The sequence below is a fragment of the Microtus pennsylvanicus genome, chromosome 6 (genome assembly GCF_037038515.1).
Source record: "Microtus pennsylvanicus isolate mMicPen1 chromosome 6, mMicPen1.hap1, whole genome shotgun sequence".
In the NCBI taxonomy this organism is placed as follows: Eukaryota; Metazoa; Chordata; class Mammalia; order Rodentia; family Cricetidae; genus Microtus; species Microtus pennsylvanicus.
Genome location: NC_134584.1, coordinates 93296401 through 93315447, shown reverse-complemented (window position 1 = coordinate 93315447; position 19047 = coordinate 93296401). Strand labels below are relative to the sequence as shown.

The 19047-nt window shown below is 45.8% G+C and overlaps 1 protein-coding gene across 2 annotated transcripts in view; it reads left to right on the top strand.

The window, feature by feature from the left end:
- Positions 1–19047, top strand: part of Rpgrip1l (RPGRIP1 like) — a 113941-nt gene that overhangs the window by 71185 nt on the left and 23709 nt on the right. For both annotated transcript variants that reach the window (XM_075976873.1, XM_075976874.1), the window contains exon 22: positions 1608–1678. In XM_075976873.1, the coding sequence (XP_075832988.1) occupies positions 1608–1678 (71 nt within the window). The remainder of the gene's footprint in view (positions 1–1607; positions 1679–19047) is intronic.

The following is a 19047-nucleotide window of genomic DNA, read 5'->3' as shown; positions in this document are numbered from 1 at the left end:
GAAAATTTATATGGCAACTTAAAAGAATGCGTGGGAGAGAAATGGAAGAAAGATGTTCTTTCTATAATTGATCACCCAACTGTAGGACCACAGAAATTAGTCAGATCAGGCCTTGATAGCTAGCTTAGGTCTCATGCTCAATTGCATGAATAGAAAAGGGCTGGTTCACGCTGTGTAGCTACAGTTGCAGATGACCTAGTTAGCACAGTCTCATCAGTTTCCTGTTGAGGTAAAAAAGAGACAAAGCCTTGTGAACGGTGCCATCCAGAACTGTGCAGGAAGACGTCACCACAATACACTTTCATTACAGAAGCAAAGCACCACTGCTAGGGCATAGTACTGCTCCTGTATACTGCCCTGTAAGATTGCTGTGTGGCACAGATCTGTGCAGACTGTCGGCTGGTTAGTCAGCACGAATGTACATCCTTCAAACCACAGTGACGACGAAGGAAGGAAAAAGTGGACATTAAGGATATCTGACTTCTGTTGGTGTGGTGTTCACAATTTCATTGATACTTTTTCAACTATAGTTAGCTAGGCTCAGAGTTTTACTCTTTAGGCTAATATACAAGTAATGCATTTCCTCATTTCATTTCCACACCTATGTATCATGATGCCTTGCTTTCTTTCATTCTCTTCCCCTGTTCCCACCAGAGCTGGTTCCCTTTCTTCCCCCAGTTAATCCCGCCTGCTTTTCTCTCTCATGTATTCATGACCACACTTTGAATTACTATGTAAACTGATATGTCCAGAAGATTGAAAGATTTGCTAATCCTCTCGCCTGTATTTTGTGAATATCCTGTAAGTACTTACTTAATGCCATCCTTGCACAAATAATATAAATTGTGATACAAGTGTGGCTTCGCCTTAGAAAGTGTTCTTCCTTCAGTCTTTGCTATTTTTCCTTTTAAAATCATTCTGTGTTGTTGTTGTTTTTTTTTTATGAAAGAGAAGTCCAACTTTCCTGAGCACTCATCAGCTATTTCTACTTGGGAGTATAATAAAGTCTGAATGTTTTAAGTTTTGTTTGCTACCAGTATATATGAAAATTTGTAATATTGCTTCAAGTTTAAAATACAGTAAGCAGAATATAGGAATTTTTTTAAATAATTGGATCAGTAATGAAGTATGGTATAGTCCAGCTATGAAGAGGAAAAGAAGGGACTAGAAAGATGGCTCAGTGGGGAAAGGGGCTTACCACCAACCCTAAGAACCTGAGTTTGATTCCCTGGTCCCACATAATAGAAGGGGAGAACTGACTCACACAAGTTAGGCTCTGTCCTCCACACTTGTAGTGGCCCATGAGACACACACACACACACACACACACAAATAAATAAATAAATAAATGTAAGAATTTTAAGAGGAAAAAGTATCTATTACCTTTTACATTGTTTTCATTAATTTTATGGCAAGAATTATTTTTATTTCTTTTGTGTTTACCAAAATTAAACATGGTAGTTTTTCATGGCACTTCTTCCTTTCCTAAAATGCACATCCATAGTGGATAAACCTGGTTGTCATGTTGTTCCTTTCTGTTGTCCTGTGACATGTGCACTAAGTACATTGGCAAACCTGGGTAAGTGTTGCCTCATGTTTTCTGACAGATGAGGACAGATCAGCTTCTGACAGCGATGACTGTATCGTCCCAGGTTCTGTCTCCAAGGAAACCAAACAGGTGAGTAGATCCATGCCAGAACAGTGTTCTAAACTAAGGCTGACTGTCATTCTCAGCATATCAGGCTTCATAAATGGAAATTTAAGGTAAAAATATTTCTGGAAAAATTTTACTTGTCTGCTGCAAGATAGTTCTATTAATGAATGTATGTTTATGTATATATGTGCACATGATTATATAAATGCACACATGTGTGTGGAGCCAGAGATCAACACCAAGGGTCTTGGTCAGTAACTCTGTATCTTATTTTTGAGACAGAGTCTCTTTCTGAACCTATCGCTTTGGCGAGACTATCTGGCCAGTATGTCCACTTGGACCTAACTGTCTCTGTCTCCCTTCAGCTGGGATTATAGACTCACACTTGATTATAGAATCAAGCTGGGGTTCTCATGCTTGCGTGGCAAGCACTTAACCAACTGAACCACCTCCTTGGCTCCTGCTTATACTTGTGTTAAGAAATGGACTGCAACATGTAAGCATTACTTTTTCAAAGAGTACCTGACACCAATAACATGATCCACCTCTTGCTAAAACCATCAAGCCTCCCTGCTTCCCTTTCAGTTTCTGTATACAAAGATGGACTAAAGCAGATCTGCGTCTCAGAGAATACAGCTGTGAGATGGCATTGAAACTGTAATAGCTTACCTACTTATGAATTCATAACTTTGTAGAGTATTCAAACCTAAATATGTCTGTTGACAAACTGCTAAAATTATTTCACTTCTGACAGGAAGACTAAAACTATTCAGAAAAAAAGATTAAACATGTCCAAGACTTCATTTTATATCACACCTCTGAAATGTAGTATATAAAATGAAATATTGAAAAGAAAATTAAATTTCAAAATATACATGAGATTTTCTACATTTAAGAGAATATTTTTATCATAGGCGGGAGGGAAAGATTTTATACATTCCACGTAAAAATCAGCAGGCAAGTAACACACGCCTAAGTTCTCAGTACACAGAAGAGTGAGGTGTGAAAAGTGCAAGCTCAAGCCGAGCTACCTGACGTACAGAAACAGGACTGGCGGGCTGGTCCAGTGGGTAAGTAGAGTACTGTCTCAGTCCCTGGATCCCACATAGTGGAAGGAGAAAACAGGCGCCTGAAAGTCGTCCTCTCCACACAGATACATACACATCCATACATACATACGCACACACACATATATACACATACAATAAATAAATATGTAAACAAATAAGCAGTTATGTAATCATTTTTGAGAAAAGAGAGAAATAAGATCTATGGGTGTGGTGCAGTGATGGAGTACCTGTGGGTGTGGTGCAGTGGAGTACCTGTGGGTGTGGTGCAGTGGAGTACCTGTGGGTGTGGTGCAGTAGAGTACCTGTCGGTGTAATACAGTGGAGTACTGTGGGTGTGGTGCAGTGGAGTCCTGTGGGTCTGGTGCAATGATGGAGTCCTGTGGGTGTGGTACAGTGGAGTACCTGTGGGTGTGGTGCAGTGGAGTACCTGTGGGTGTGGTGCAGTGGAGTACCTGTGGGTGTGGTGCAGTGATGGAGTACATGTGGGTGTGGTGCAGTGGAGTACCTGTGGATGTGGTGCAGTGGAGTACCTGTGGGTGTGGTGCAGTGATGGAGTACATGTGGGTGTGGTACAGTGGAGTACCTGTGGGTGTGGTGCAGTGGAGTCCTGTGGGTGTGGTGCAGTGGAGTACCTGTGGGTGTGGTGCAGTGGAGTCCTGTGGGTGTGGTGCAGTGATGGAGTACCTGTGGGTGTGGTGCACTGATGGAGTACATGTGGGTGTGGTACAGTGGAGTACCTGTGGGTGTGGTGCAGTGATGGAGTACCTGTGGGTGTGGTACAGTGGAGTACCTGTGGGTGTGGTGCAGTGGAGTACCTGTGGGTGTGGTGCAGTGATGGAGTACCTGTGGGTGTGGTACAGTGGAGTACCTGTGGGTGTGGTGCAGTGGAGTACCTGTGGGTGTGGTGCAGTGATGGAGTACCTGTGGGTGTGGTACAGTGGAGTACCTGTGGGTGTGGTGCAGTGGAGTACCTGTGGGTGTGGTGCAGTGATGGAGTACCTGTGGGTGTGGTGCAGTGGAGTACCTGTGGGTGTGGTGCAGTGATGGAGTACCTGTGTGTGTGGTGCAGTGGAGTACCTGTGGGTGTGGTGCAGTGGAGTACCTGTGGCTGTGGTGCAGTGGAGTACCTGTGGGTGTGGTGCAGTGATGGAGTCCTGTGGGTGTGGTGCAGTGGAGTACGTGTGGGTGTGGTACAGTGGAGTACCTGTGGGTGTGGTGCATTGGAGTCCTGTGGGTGTGGTGCAGTGGAGTACCTGTGGGTGTGGTGCAGTGATGTAGTACCTGTGGGTGTGGTGCACTGATGGAGTCCTGTGGGTGTGGTGCAGTGATGGAGTACCTGTGGGTGTGGTGCAGTGATGGAGTACCTGTGGGTGTGGTGCAGTGATGGAGTCCTGTGGGTGTGGTGCAGTGATGGAGTACCTGTGGGTGTGGTGCAGTGATGGAGTCCTGTGGGTGTGGTGCAGTGATGGAGTACCTATGGGTGTGGTGCAGTGATGGAGTCCTGTGGGTGTGGTGCAGTGGTGGAGTCCTGTGGGTGTGGTAGTGAAGTACCTGTGGGTGTGGTGCAGTGGAGTACCTGTGGGTGTGGTGCAGTGATGGAGAACCTATGGGTGTGGTGCAGTGGAGTACGTGTGGGTATGGTACAGTGGAGTACCTGTGGCTGTGGTGCAGTGATGGAGTACCTGTGGGTGTGGTGCAGTGATGGAGTACCTGTGGGTGTGGTGCAGTGATGGAGTACCTGTGGGTGTGGTGCAGTGATGGAGTACCTGTGGGTGTGGTGCAATGATGGAGTACCTGTGGGTGTGGTGCAGTGATGGAGTACCTGTGGGTGTGGTGCAGTGGAGTACCTGTGGATGTGGTGCAGTGATGGAGTACCTGTGGATGTGGTGCAGTGATGGAGTACCTGTGGGTGTGGTGCAGTGGAGTACCTGTGGATGTGGTACAGTGATGGAGTACCTGTGGGTGTGGTGCAGTGGAGTCCTGTGGATGTGGTGCAGTGATGGAGTACCTGTGGGTGTGGTGCAGTGGAGTACCTGTGGGTGTGGTACAGTGAAGTACCTGTGGGTGTGGTGCAGTGGTGGAGTCCTGTGGATGTGGTGCAGTGATGGAGTACCTGTGGGTGTGGTGCAGTGGAGTACCTGTGGGTGTGGTGCAGTGGAGTACCTGTGGATGTGGTGCAGTGATGGAGTCCTGTGGGTGTGGTGCAGTGATGGAGTACCTGTGGGTGTGGTGCTGTGGAGTACCTGTGGATGTGGTGCAGTGGTGGAGTCCTGTGGGTGTGGTGCAGTGGTGGAGTCCTGTGGATGTGGTGCAGTGATGGAGTACCTGTGGGTGTGGTGCAGTGGAGTACCTGTGGGTGTGGTGCAGTGGAGTACCTGTGGGTGTGGTGCAGTGGTGGAGTCCTGTGGATGTGGTGCAGTGATGGAGTACCTGTGGGTGTGGTGCAGTGGAGTACCTGTGGGTGTGGTGCAGTGGAGTACCTGTGGATGTGGTGCAGTGATGGAGTACCTGTGGTTGTGGTGCAGTGATGGAGTACCTGTGGGTGTGGTGCAGTGGAGTACCTGTGGGTGTGGTGCAGTGGAGTACCTGTGGATGTGGTGCAGTGGTGGAGTCCTGTGGGTGTGGTGCAGTGATGGAGTACCTGTGGGTGTGGTGCAGTGGAGTACCTGTGGAAGTGGTGCAGTGGTGGAGTCCTGTGGATGTGGTGCAGTGATGGAGTACCTGTGGGTGTGGTGCAGTGGAGTACCTGTGGGTGTGGTGCAGTGGAGTACCTGTGGATGTGGTGCAGTTTTGGAGTACCTGTGGGTGTGGTGCAGTGGAGTACCTGTGGGTGTGGTGCAGTGGAGTACCTGTGGGTGTGGTGCAGTGGAGTACCTGTGGATGTGGTGCAGTGGTGGAGTCCTGTGGGTGTGGTGCAGTGGAGTACCTGTGGATGTGGTGCAGTGGTGGAGTCCTGTGGGTGTGGTACAGTGGAGTACCTGTGGATGTGCTGCAGTGATGGAGTACCTGTGGGTGTGGTGCAGTGGAGTACCTGTGGGTGTGGTGCAGTGGAGTACCTGTGGGTGTGGTGCAGTGGAGTACCTGTGGATGTGGTGCAGTGGTGGAGTCCTGTGGGTGTGGTGCAGTGATGGAGTACCTGTGGATGTGGTGCAGTGGTGGAGTCCTGTGGATGTGGTGCAGTGATGGAGTCCTGTGGGTGTGGTGTAGTGATGGAGTCCAGTGGGTGTGGTGCAGTTGAGTACCTGTGGGTGTGGTGCAGTGGAGTACCTGTGGGTGTGGTGCAGTGGTGGAGTCCTGTGGGTGTTTTGCAGTGATGGAGTACCTGTGGGTGTGGTGCAGTGGAGTACCTGTGGGTGTGGTGCAGTGGAGTACCTGTGTGTGTGGTGCAGTGATGGAGTACCTGTGGGTGTGGTGCAGTGGAGTACCTGTGGGTGTGGTACAGTGGAGTACCTGTGGGTGTGGTGCAGTGGTGGAGTCCTGTGGATGTGGTGCAGTGGTGGAGTACCTGTGGGTGTGGTGCCGTGATGGAGTACCTGTGGGTGTGGTGCAGTGGTGGAGTACCTGTGGATGTGGTGCAGTGATGGAGTACCTGTGGATGTGGTGCAGTGATGGAGTACCTGTGGGTGTGGTGCAGTGGAGTACCTGTGGGTGTGGTACAGTGAAGTACCTGTGGGTGTGGTGCAGTGGTGGAGTCCTGTGGATGTGGTGCAGTGATGGAGTACCTGTGGGTGTGGTGCAGTGGAGTACCTGTGGGTGTGGTGCAGTGGAGTACCTGTGGGTGTGGTGCAGTGATGGAGTACCTGTGGGTGTGGTGCAGTGATGGAGTACCTGTGGGTGTGGTGCAGTGGAGTACCTGTGGATGTGGTGCAGTGGTGGAGTACCTGTGGGTGTGGTGCAGTGGAGTACCTGTGGATGTGGTGCAGTGGTGGAGTACCTGTGGGTGTGGTGCAGTGGAGTACCTGTGGATGTGGTGCAGTGGTGGAGTCCTGTGGGTGTGGTACAGTGGAGTACCTGTGGATGTGGTGCAGTGATGGAGTACCTGTGGGTGTGGTGCAGTGGAGTACCTGTGGGTGTGGTGCAGTGGAGTACCTGTGGGTGTGGTGCAGTGGAGTACCTGTGGGTGTGGTGCAGTGATGGAGTACCTGTGGGTGTGGTGCAGTGGAGTACCTGTGGATGTGGTGCAGTGGTGGAGTACCTGTGGGTGTGGTGCAGTGGAGTACCTGTGGATGTGGTGCAGTGGTGGAGTACCTGTGGGTGTGGTGCAGTGGAGTACCTGTGGATGTGGTGCAGTGGTGGAGTCCTGTGGGTGTGGTGCAGTGGAGTACCTGTGGGTGTGGTGCAGTGGAGTACCTGTGGGTGTGGTGCAGTGGAGTACCTGTGGGTGTGGTGCAGTGGTGGAGTCCTGTGGATGTGGTGCAGTGGTGGAGTACCTGTGGGTGTGGTGCAGTGATGGAGTACCTGTGGATGTGGTGCAGTGGTGGAGTCCTGTGGGTGTGGTACAGTGGAGTACCTGTGGGTGTGGTGCAGTGGAGTACCTGTGGGTGTGGTGCAGTGGAGTACCTGTGGGTGTGGTGCAGTGGAGTACCTGTGGGTGTGGTGCAGTGGTGGAGTCCTGTGGATGTGGTGCAGTGGTGGAGTACCTGTGGGTGTGGTGCAGTGATGGAGTACCTGTGGGTGTGGTGCAGTGATGGAGTACCTGTGGGTGGGGTGCAGTGATGGAGTCCTGTGGATGTGGTGCAGTGGTGGAGTCCTGTGGGTGTGGTGCAGTGATGGAGTACCTGTGGGTGTGGTGCAGTGGAGTACCTGTCGGTGTGGTGCAGTGGTGGAGTCCTGTCGGTGTGGTGCAGTGGAGTACCTGTGGGTGTGGTGCAGTGGAGTACCTGTGGGTGTGGTGCAGTGGTGGAGTCCTGTGGATGTGGTGCAGTGGTGGAGTCCTGTGGGTGTGGTGCAGTGATGGAGTACCTGTGGGTGTGGTGCAGTGGTGGAGTCCTGTGGGTGTGGTGCAGTGGTGGAGTACCTGTGGGTGTGGTACAGTGGAGTACCTGTGGATGTGGTGCAGTGATGGAGTACCTGTGGGTGTGGTGCAGTGGAGTACCTGTGGGTGTGGTGCAGTGGAGTACCTGTCGGTGTGGTGCAGTGGTGGAGTCCTGTCGGTGTGGTGCAGTGGAGTACCTGTGGGTGTGGTGCAGTGGAGTACCTGTGGGTGTGGTGCAGTGGAGTACCTGTGGGTGTGGTGCAGTGGTGGAGTCCTGTCGGTGTGGTGCAGTGGAGTACCTGTGGGTGTGGTGCAGTGGAGTACCTGTGGGTGTGGTGCAGTGGAGTACCTGTGGGTGTGGTGCAGTGGAGTACCTGTGGGTGTGGTGCAGTGGTGGAGTCCTGTCGGTGTGGTGCAGTAGAGTACCTGTGGATGTGGTGCAGTGGAGTACCTGTGGGTGTGGTGCAGTGGTGGAGTCCTGTCGGTGTGGTGCAGTGGAGTACCTGTGGGTGTGGTGCAGTGGTGGAGTCCTGTCGGTGTGGTGCAGTGGAGTACCTGTGTGTGTGGTGCAGTGGTGGAGTACCTGTGGGTGTGGTGCAGTGGTGGAGTCCTAGCCTAGCATTCAAGGCTATGATCCCCATCACTAGAGTGAAAGTAAGGAAAGCAAGGATGGAGCTCAGAAGGAAGTGGGGAAGTATGGGTAAATAAAATGAAAAGGCTTCTCTCTTCTTCCATATTAACTTCCCTGGAACATTTTTTTTTTCAGAATTTCAGCTTTTTTGGGGGGAAAAAAAGCAGTACTTCTTTTTAACTCCTCCTTTGCATAGTCTAAGCTTACTATCTCTGTAAAATAAAACCATGAGCATAACATGTTTGTTACAGTGCCTTCATGAAACAATGCATTTGTTTGTGTGCACATGTGTGAGTGTATGCAAAGGTCAAAGGCTGACATAGGTGTCTTCCCCATCATGTGGAGGTCAAAGGCTGACATAGGTGTCTTCCCCTTCATGTGGAGGTCAAAGGCTGACACAGGTGTCTTCCCCATCATGTGGAGGTCAAAGGCTGACATAGGTGTCTTCCCCATCATGTGGAGGTCAAAGGCTGACATAGGTGTCTTCCCCATCATGTGGAGGTCAAAGGCTGACACAGGTGTCTTCCCCATCATGTGGAGGTCAAAGGCTGACATAGGTGTCTTCCCCATCATGTGGAGGTCAAAGGCTGACACAGGTGTCTTCCCCATCATGTGGAGGTCAAAGGCTGACATAGGTGTCTTCCCCATCATGTGGAGGTCAAAGGCTGACACAGGTGTCTTCCCCATCATGTGGAGGTCAAAGGCTGACATAGGTGTCTTCCCCCATCATTCTCCACCTCTCTCACTGAGCCTGGAGCTCACTGATAGACTCAACTGTGTGGCCAAGAATATGTCTGTGTCCACCTCCCCAGTGCTCACCCTCTGCTGGTGCAGTCAGCTTTTGACATGGCTACTGGGGATCTGAACTCAGATTCTCATGATGTCTATTTTGTATGTGCTTAATAAAGAAACATTTCATCTCTCTAAAGTGTATTACTATAATTAGTACACAATTACCATTTATATTAATATTATCTAACCTTTGGTAACCTAGTATGTGGAATGTTCATTGCTTAAAATTGATAAATGAAAGAAGGAATTTTATATACACTTACCTGAACAGTTTTAATTATAGTGCTCAGTTAAGTTAAATTTAATATTTTTTGACTAATCAAAATGTTAATCAATTGTTAAATAATTTATCAAGCCAGCAAATGGAAATTCTCAGCTTCCCATTAGAGCTGATGATATCAATAAGGAAATAAGTTTTTTGTTTGAGGTTTGGTTTTATAAAGTAGAACTGACAGTAGAGGATGGATGGATGGACGGACGGACGGACGGACGGACAGATAGATAATCAGTAGATGACAGATAGACAGAGATTTACTAAGAGATTGGATACTATAATGAAGATCTTCGATCAACAAGCTAGTAATATAGGAGAACAGATTGTGTATTGCCAATCTGAGTCCAGAAGCCTGAGGAGTAAGACATCCAGTGGCAATGCTTTCTGATCTGAAAGCCAGCAGGCTCAAGAACCAAGAATCTGTTTCAGGCCAAGTTTGAAGTGGTGTCCCCATTGATGTCACCCTAGCACAATGAGTTCCTTCTTTGCGTGAGTGTGTGTACACATGCACAGTGATCTTTGAGGTGTGTGTACACATGCACAGTGATCTTTGAGGTAAGGTCTCACTGTGTAGCTCTGGCTGCCCTGTAGACCAGGCTGCCTCAGACTCACAAAGATTCCCCTGGCTCTGTCTTCTGAGCGCCGAGATTAAAAGTGTGTGTGCCACCCTGCCCAGCAAGGAGCTCCCTGCTATTCAGCCTTTTGGTGCCGTTATCCCTTCAACTGACTGGATAGAGCCCATCCACATTAGGAAGACCAGTTTGCTTTTTGGAGTCTATCTAGAATTTACACTATCCAGAAGCACAGATACTCAGTTGTCAAGTCATAAATTATTTCTCAAACATTATTGAATTGGCCAAATGTCTGGGTACCACTTGGCTTAATCATGTTGGCAAATAAAATTAACCATCACACCATTTCACTAAGAACTTTCCATTTATCATGTCTGCATGTTTGATTTTTCTGTCTTATATCAGTAGTTTATTCCATAAGACAGTGTCTACTTCAGCCAGCTTTTTGAGCACATAAGTGATTTAGTCTTTGAACATAAGATTATAAGAAATGAGATATTGAATAATTTCTGGGTCTATGAAGACAATAATACAAGAATATATTTATCTTGTCAGTTTATAAACAATATTCATTCTTCATATGGTAACCAGGAATTCATTGCCTACAGTGATAGCAAACACAGTGTTCCACTTCTGCTTTTAGGGAGCTCTATACTGATTGGAGAGACGTGCTTATGGAAAGCCAACTAGTATTAATAACTCATCAGTTAGGTTGTAAATAGTATGAGTAGCTGAGTCAGTCAACACTTGAATTCCTTAGCTGATTTCTGACCTCCTTTCCCATTCTCCAGATGAGAACCTGAGACCTTGAAAGGAAAACACTGCCCAATAGCCATTTTCCTAATTAATGACGTTGATAGGAAGGGTCAGTTTGGGGTGATTTTAAATAGAAATCCTAAAGGATATGTATGCTCTGAAATGGTGTGACTGCCCAAAGACAGTCACACAAAAATGCCCATTCCCCAAAGGACGAATTAGTCACATCTAACCTCTGGACTAGGCCTGTCATCAATATCATCCTGCATCACATAGTAAAGAGAGTCTTGTTGTAGCTGTGACAGCTCATGGACAAAAAGAAAATCATAAGCACATCTAGTTCAGGAAGAGCTACAAGAATGCACCAACTTGCAACCTTTCTGTAAGAAGGCCTTGTTTACAATGGAGTGGAGCAATAGATACTTTGGATGTTGGCCTAGAGTAAACAACTGGGACAGCGTAGCAGTTAATCTTATTTTCAAAACATTACTCATCATCTTTAATTAACTTGGAATGCAGAGAAAATGGTTGTCCAAATTTTGCTATCCTAGACCATCACAGCTGCACATTGGGCACTGTTTGAAAGCATTGCTTACTGTCACATTAAGAGGAACTGCTTCTTGGCGTCTCATGGGCAGAGGTCAGGGCTAAAGTAAACATGCTGCAATGTTCAAGACCCACAACAAAGAGCTCTCCAAATTAATGGACCAAGCAGTCTTAATTTGCTGTCCAAAATACAATTCACGGAGAAATATTGAAGGATCACCCCCAAGGCAGCAGTGTTAAGAACTGGGACCTGGAGGAGGTTCGCTGGGTCATAAGGCCTCCAAGATCATGAATAGGATTAGCACTCAAATAAAAAAAGAGGGGGCAGAATAAAGGGAGCACTCCGGCTCTCCTGCCACAAGAGAACATAATGTTCCTCCTCTCTGGAGGACACAGCATCAAGGCCCCATCAGAGACAGAGCAGACACCAGACCCTGTACAAATGGCCCGAGACAGTGATGCGCACACTTCCTATTGATTATGCCAGTTTTTCTGTATGCTACTTTAGCAAGTCATTTAATATGATAAATGGAACCCTTTTAAAACTTTAATGATCACAGAAACCATAGACAACTATACATCCTTTATCTGAGTCCACAAATTAGCATTTTGCTGCATTTCTTTTACCCTCCAGTCTCTCAAACATATGTGTGTATGATCATACCTAAGTGTTTGTTTATAATATAAATACATCCTTATGTGTGGAACTCCTGGGAACCATTTCAGAACTGCAAGGATGGTCCTTCACCTCTAAGAACTCCACAGCAACAAGACAGCATTGGTATATAATTCTGAGAACCTAAGATAAACTCTATTTCCCCTACTGAACTCTCTTAACACAAAACATAACACTTCTGTAATCAGATATTTGTGGGTGTTCTCCCCATAAACCAAACATTTCTTCAAGAACATCAGATAAGGGATCTCTAATCTACTTCAGTTGTGGCGTATCTATAAACACAATCAGAAGCTACAAGTTAGAGGAATAGTGTCCTAGGACTGAATCCCCACTCCAGATACCAAACTCTATCAAGGGTTTTACCTGTGCTTCTGACAATAAACTGGGGTTCAATCAGCTCACTAGAGTGACTCACAGAACGCAGGCCAGCATTTATTTGCCTTTAAGTGTCTTGTGTAGACGAACACACTTAGGACAAAGTACAAAAGGAGGCCTGTGGTACTTCCATGCCCTTTAGGAATACACCATATTTGAAACCCCCACATCCCTTCGGCTCTCAGAGATCTGCATTCTCACAGCTTGGGGGAATTATATGGAATCTCTGTCCTATAGATATGGCAGATTAAATCACTGGCCACTGATAATTAGGTTGACTCGCAGCCCCCTCTTTTCGCTGGAGGTTATGAAGTCTAACTAAAAGTCACAGCTCGAATCCAATCTGCTCTTTCAGGAGACCAGCACCAAGTCATCTCACTGGGAACTACAGCGGGTCTAGGGGTTCTAGGACCTGTATGTTAGGCTGCCAGAAAAAGACCACAGCATCTCACTAATCTCAGTTCTCGTTGAAATCCTGCCACTTGCCCAACAGTATCATTTATGGGTATCTAAATTGTGCCTTGTGTTCCATGTCCATTTAGCTTTTATTGATCTGTAGTGGTTCCTCAGCATTTGTTTTGAGTCTTCTCTGACATTGACTGTGTAGACCACAGACCATCTGTGTTATAGGATGTCCTGTAGTTTGGGTTTCTCTGGTGTGTCTCTGGTATTGAGATCACATTCTGGTTCTGCCTTGTGGGAATATTACAAAAATGATACTGTGTTCTTTCAGCATATCATGTCAAGGGGAAGGCATCATCTTCCTGGATTGTTGATAGTATTAACTTTGTTTGAAGTATCGTATCACCAGTAGTAATAGCCCTGTTATTTGTTGTTGTTGTTGTTGTTGTTGAGACAAGATCTTACGCCATAATCCACACTGATTTGGAACTCACTATGCAACCAGGGTGGCCCTGAACTCACAGTAATCTTGCCACAGTCTCCCAAGTGCAAGGACTGCAGCCATGAACTGCAGCACTTGGCTCAAATTTAAGCTTAAAAATATCCATAGCGTATTAGTGCACCATAGCCTTTGTAGACAGGAGGGCACATGAGTCAAACTGTCACTGCATGTAGAAACCCTGCAATAACCAGCTTATGAAGAGCTTGTCTGGGCTAACACTTCAGAAGCTTGGTCTACAGCCTGTTGTCAAAAGGCACACCATAGCAGGAACACAGCGCGGAGGAGGCCTGCCCACCTCATGCCTGGGGATAAGACGTGAAGCTGCTGCTGTTGCAGGATCTCCTTCTAAAGCACACCTCAAAGCTTAACTTCCTCCTTTGAAACCCCACTTCCCAATAGTGCCAAGCCAGTGACCAGCATATAACACATGGGTCCCTGGGGACATGGCAGATCTAGACTGCAGCAAACATGTTACTAAGTGTTTTATGTGCTGAGCATGTCTGTGATTCTCCTTTCCATAGCACCTGCAGGAATTAGACAGCTATAAAAGAAACAGTCCCTGTACTTAAAGGGCTCACCACCCACCAGCTTCCATAGCTAAGATCCCACCAGCCTCACACAAAACTATTTGTAAATTGTGTCTTCCTCACCATGATTCCATAGAAAATACATCTGTTCAGATAGCATTCATGAGCTATGAGCTATTTAGAAATGATTAAATATATGAGAACATATGTTTAGGTTATCTTTAAGTGCGTTTAAGGTTTTCTCTCTACATGTGTGTGTGCGTGTGTGTGCGCGCGTACGTGCGTGCGTGTGTGTGTGTGTGTGTGTGTGTGTGTGTGTGTGTGTGTATGTGTGCGTGTATGTGTGTGTGTTGCTTTGTAGAGCAGCTCCCTCAGTCTTCTGAGTGCTGGGATTCTATGAGTGCACATGCCTGGCTCGCTTCTATTATGGAGTTAAGATCTGAGAAGGGTAGCCTAGAGCCCACGTGAGAGCTGTGGAGCAAGGACTGATAAAAGGTGAGCAGTACAGGAGAATGGAATGTGAGGGCGTGGCGAGGATGCTCTAAGATGAAGGATGACTTCCTAGAGTTAGTAGTGCTTGGACAGTGTTACAGATAATTAGGAGCTGGGAAAAACAGGGAAGGACTTAGAGGCCAGTGAGAAAAGCATGAGAATTTAAAACGTGGAGCAAATATTGTTGAGGTTCAAAAGAGCTTTTGGTTGGAACAAGGTGCTTGTGGAGCACTTGAGGAGCCCTGGAACAGTCAACTGAAATGGGGAGTTCAGAGCATTAAGGCTGGCCAGGTTGGCTTGGGTTTAGTGGTGGTTTGGTTTGGTTTGACTTGGTTTGGCTTGGTTTGGTTTGGGGTTGCATAAGGTTTGGTTTAGTTTGGTTTTGGTTTAGTTGTTTGGTTTGGTTTTATTAGGGGTTGGGTTGGCTTGGCTTGGATTGATATGGCTTTTTTAAAGACTAGAGTTCTGTTATATTGCCAAGGACAATGTCAAACTCCTAGGCTCAAAGCAATCCTCCTGCCTCAGCTTCCTGAGTAAGTAGTTCTATGGATAACCACTACTACACCCTGTTTTCTCCTGACAATTTTGAAGAATGGAGGAAGAACGACTCATCATTAAGCAGACAAGCGATGCTTACTCTAGGGACTGGGAATAAAGCAGTCAAAGCAATGCGCTCCTGTCCTTTCAGACTTATTTTCATTTTATGTGCATTAGTGTTTGCCTGAGTGTGTGTCTGTATCACACAGAGGCCAGAAAAGGAGTCCAGTCCCCTGGAACTGGAATTACAGACAGTTGTGAGCTGCCACGTGGTTTCTGAGAATTGAACCTGGGTCCTCTGCAAGATCAACAAGAAAACCACTGAACCATTTCGGCTCCTAGTCTTACGTAGTCTGTGTTCTTAGGATGTATTTTAAAAGGTAGATTCAGTGTAAAGAATAGTTAGAGGTAAAGTAGTTTAAAAGTTATTAGATAACCCGCCCTGTCTTATCCCTTCTTCACAGACTTTTAGAACTGCTTCCTTTTATAATGTTGCAGTTAGGACTAGAAATAGTGCCGAGGTACATCTCACGATGCCAGTGGCACTGTGACTGGAATTCTCTGGTATTGCCGTGTAAGCATTTAGGATCACTCAGTTTCTTTTTTTCTGTTAACAGATCCTGACAGCTTCTAGTTATTTCTTAGAATGTTGATCCTTAAAAGGAATCTAGCAGATTTCTCAGGACTTGGACATACTCCTTGGTTCCCTCTCGTTCCTTCCTGTCTGTGATCTATAATTAATCACAGATTACTTCACTTTGTTTCATTTCATTTACGACATCTATGAGCTTCACTTTGTCAGCATGAAATGCTTGTCCCCTCCTTTCCTTTCCAAAGTGGTATAATTAGTGTTAGCATCTTTCTTAACAGGCTACATAAAGTTTAGTGGCGGGATTAAATCAAGTCATTAACATAATGTGCTACCCAATTGGCCCCTATCTCTCTTCGTTTCCCGGACATCAAAGTGGCACAGAGCGCGAGTGTAATTGGGCCTTGCTGGCCTGTCAGATCCCGTCAGCCTGACGACTGCTGCTTTTGCTAAAAAGCTTCTAGGCATGATAATTAATGGGGGTGGGGAGCAGAAGTCTGGGAAATGTAAAACTTTGGACATTTCTCTATGAATATTTTATTAATTTGAATAATCATAAGTTAACAGTATCAATTTGATGTATAATACATCGATTAAAAGCCTTGTTTTAGAGCCTCCAAATAGACGTCAAAACTGAGAACTTGTACTTGCCAAGGTACTGAGAAATTAATCCTTTCGCATCCTTGTCAAGTTTATCACTTAAAGGAGGTGTCCACTTTCCACAACAAAATATATGACTGTCAGCTCATGGGTGTTGTATGACTATTCTTAGTTGTCAGCTTGGCTACATCTGGAATTAATTAAAACCCAAGTAGCTGGGTTCACCTGTGAGGGATCTGAAGTGGGAAGATCCACTTTTAATAAAGACCTTTTGAGGTGGGAAGATACATCTTTAATCTGGGCGACACCTTTTGGTGGCAGCCTATACAAAGGCTATGGAAGAAGGAAGTTTGTTCTCTGCTTGCTCTCACTCTGGCAAGTCCATTCCTTCAGTGGCATTAGAGCCCACTTCTTCAGGATTCCAGTATATACAGAAGACCAGCTGAGACGTCCAGCCTGTGGACTTACCAACTACTAGATTCTTGGACCTTCCATTGGTACAGAGTCATTGCTGTACTATCTGGACAATAGCCTGTAAGCCATCCTAATAAATCCCCTTTCTATAGATGGATAAATAGATTCTTTCTGTAAGTTCTGTTCCTCTAAAGAACCTGGACTAATGCAGGTGTGTTAAATGTGTGTAAGGTAAGACTGGCAAATTGCAGCAAGAGAGAGTGGGCTTTTGTGCAGGATACCTTGACACCACTCGCTCTGTTTCCACTAACGGCTGTTGTATTAAAGCAACCTTGGTTATTTGGGCTAACATTCAGTCTACCAGTAACACCATCACTAACAATAAGCTAGCATGCCCAGCTGCTGCAGAGATGATATCAGAAAATACAGTTTACAACTTTCACAGTCAAGATGAAAAAAAGCAATGCACTAGTTTTAGAATTCACCAATTAAAAAAATTACTAAATCGTGGGACTGGAGAGAAGGCTCAGGGGTTAAGAGCACTGACTGCTCTTACAGAGGACTTGGGTTCAATTCCCAGCACCTGTATGGTAGGTTGCCTTTTTCAGCCTTGATGCAGGGAGGAGGAGCTTGGTCCTGTCTCAACTTGATGTGCCATGCTTTGCTGATTCCCGGGGGAGACCTTACCCCTTCTGAATGGAGACAGAGGAGGAGTGAATGGGGAATAGAAGGAGGTTGGGGAGGGAAACTATGGTTGGTATGTAAAATAAAATAAAAAGATATACATATAAAATAGTCAATTTTACATTAAAAAATTATCAAATCACTTAAGAATCTTGTATGATATCCTACCACTGGGTAATAAACCCCTCTCAGTATTTTGTATGTATAAACTTAAGCTAGCAGGCAGGTTTTTAAGTATGTTTTATATAAAAATCAGAATGGTTGCATTGTTTTGCTGATAACAGCTGCTTTTAAAACTATTTCATGTTTTTAACTTAATCTCCAATGTGTTGTGAGCATCTTTTCATAGACATATACTCTATTTTAGTATGTACATAATAATCTGTAATGCAGCTGTTCCACATTTATTTAAATAAGCTTTTTTGGTACCCCCTTGAGTTTTGAACAGTTTTAGCTAATACAAACTTTTGGTTAAAATCAACATTTTCACACATGTGTGAAAAGTCATAATTTGCTGGCAGTTAGCTGCACTGTTCACCAGTTTATTACAGGGGAAAATTGAGTGGTTTCACAGAGACCATGTAATATGCAGTGCCAAAAGTACTTGTTGTCTGATCATTACAGGAAAAAATTGTCAGCTCCCTATTCATTGGATGGAATGTGCTAAGTAAATTTCTGTAGGAGACCGTAGATGAGACTGAGCATCCGCACGGGGCTGGGAAGACTGAGCCAGTATGGACCAAGTCCTGAAAGGCCACAAAGCCAATTAATCAAACTGTAACAGTCAGTCAAACTGTAACCAATTGGCTACTTGAAGAAGTAATAGCCAGTTAAGCTATTTTCTGGTTTTGGTAACTGCGGACTGATCCTATGGCTGGCTGGCATCCTCAGAATGTGCTCTGGTTCTGGGAGCTACTCAGTACACAAATCAGTTAGCCCTTGTTCAAGAATCTCTACTAGATTTACTGTCCAAGAAACTTTACTGTGAAAGGATTAGTCAAAAGCTGTTAGGTTGTTTATAGTTTATATTAGACCCGTGGTTCTCAACCTATGAGTCGTGACCCCTTTGGAAGTTGAACGACCTTTTCACAGGGGTCAAATATCAGATATTGGCATTACGGTTCATAAGAGTAGCAAAATTATAATTGTGAAGTAACAACAAAAATAGTGTTATGGCTGTGGGTCACCACAGCATGAGGACCTGTATCAAAGGACCTGTATCAGAAAGGTTGAGAACCACTGTATTAGACTGTCTTTAATGATGACATAGATTGCATCTGCAAAGGAAATAATTCATTAATAATCTTGCTCTAAAATGTCACGTGACTAAAGAGCCATTTACTGTGGTTGTTCTGGAAGTCCTCTCTAAGTAGTGAAGAAGGGTCAGTGGGTAGAGGGTGAGTGTGGAGACTAGAGCAGGGTTTCTTAAGGATAAGCCTCAAACCAGCAGCATGTGGCAGCACATCAGAGTCACCTGTGACTGAGGGCTGTTTAAACCTCTCTCCTTCCTTCACTCCCACCAGAGTCAACCACAGGGATGTTAAAATAAGCCTTGCATGTCCATCCTTGTGTGACACAAAAAAATCTTACAGTGTGTGGTAATAAGCCTCAAATTTGCTGACCATTCCAGACACAGTTATTTTCATGGGGTAGAGGGACATAAAAACACTTTAAAAATAAGCGCTCTCAGTTACCTCTAGTGCCACTTTAAGCCTGCACTGAACCTTTCAGTGTTCGGATTTATTCATCGTGGTGCATGCTAACAGAATGTGTTAGCAAAGAGAGGTCATCCACTAATGAGACCAGCTTGGCTTTGTTTGTTTAACAGCGTCACCTTGGCACTGAGGTATGGAGACACATGCTTTTTTTTCTATGTCTTCTTATTTTTCCCAAATATTTATCATCTTCAAAAAAGCGAAACTTTTCAAGGCCTGTATGAAGATAACTGGAGGGGGAGGAGGGAGGGATCCTGGGAG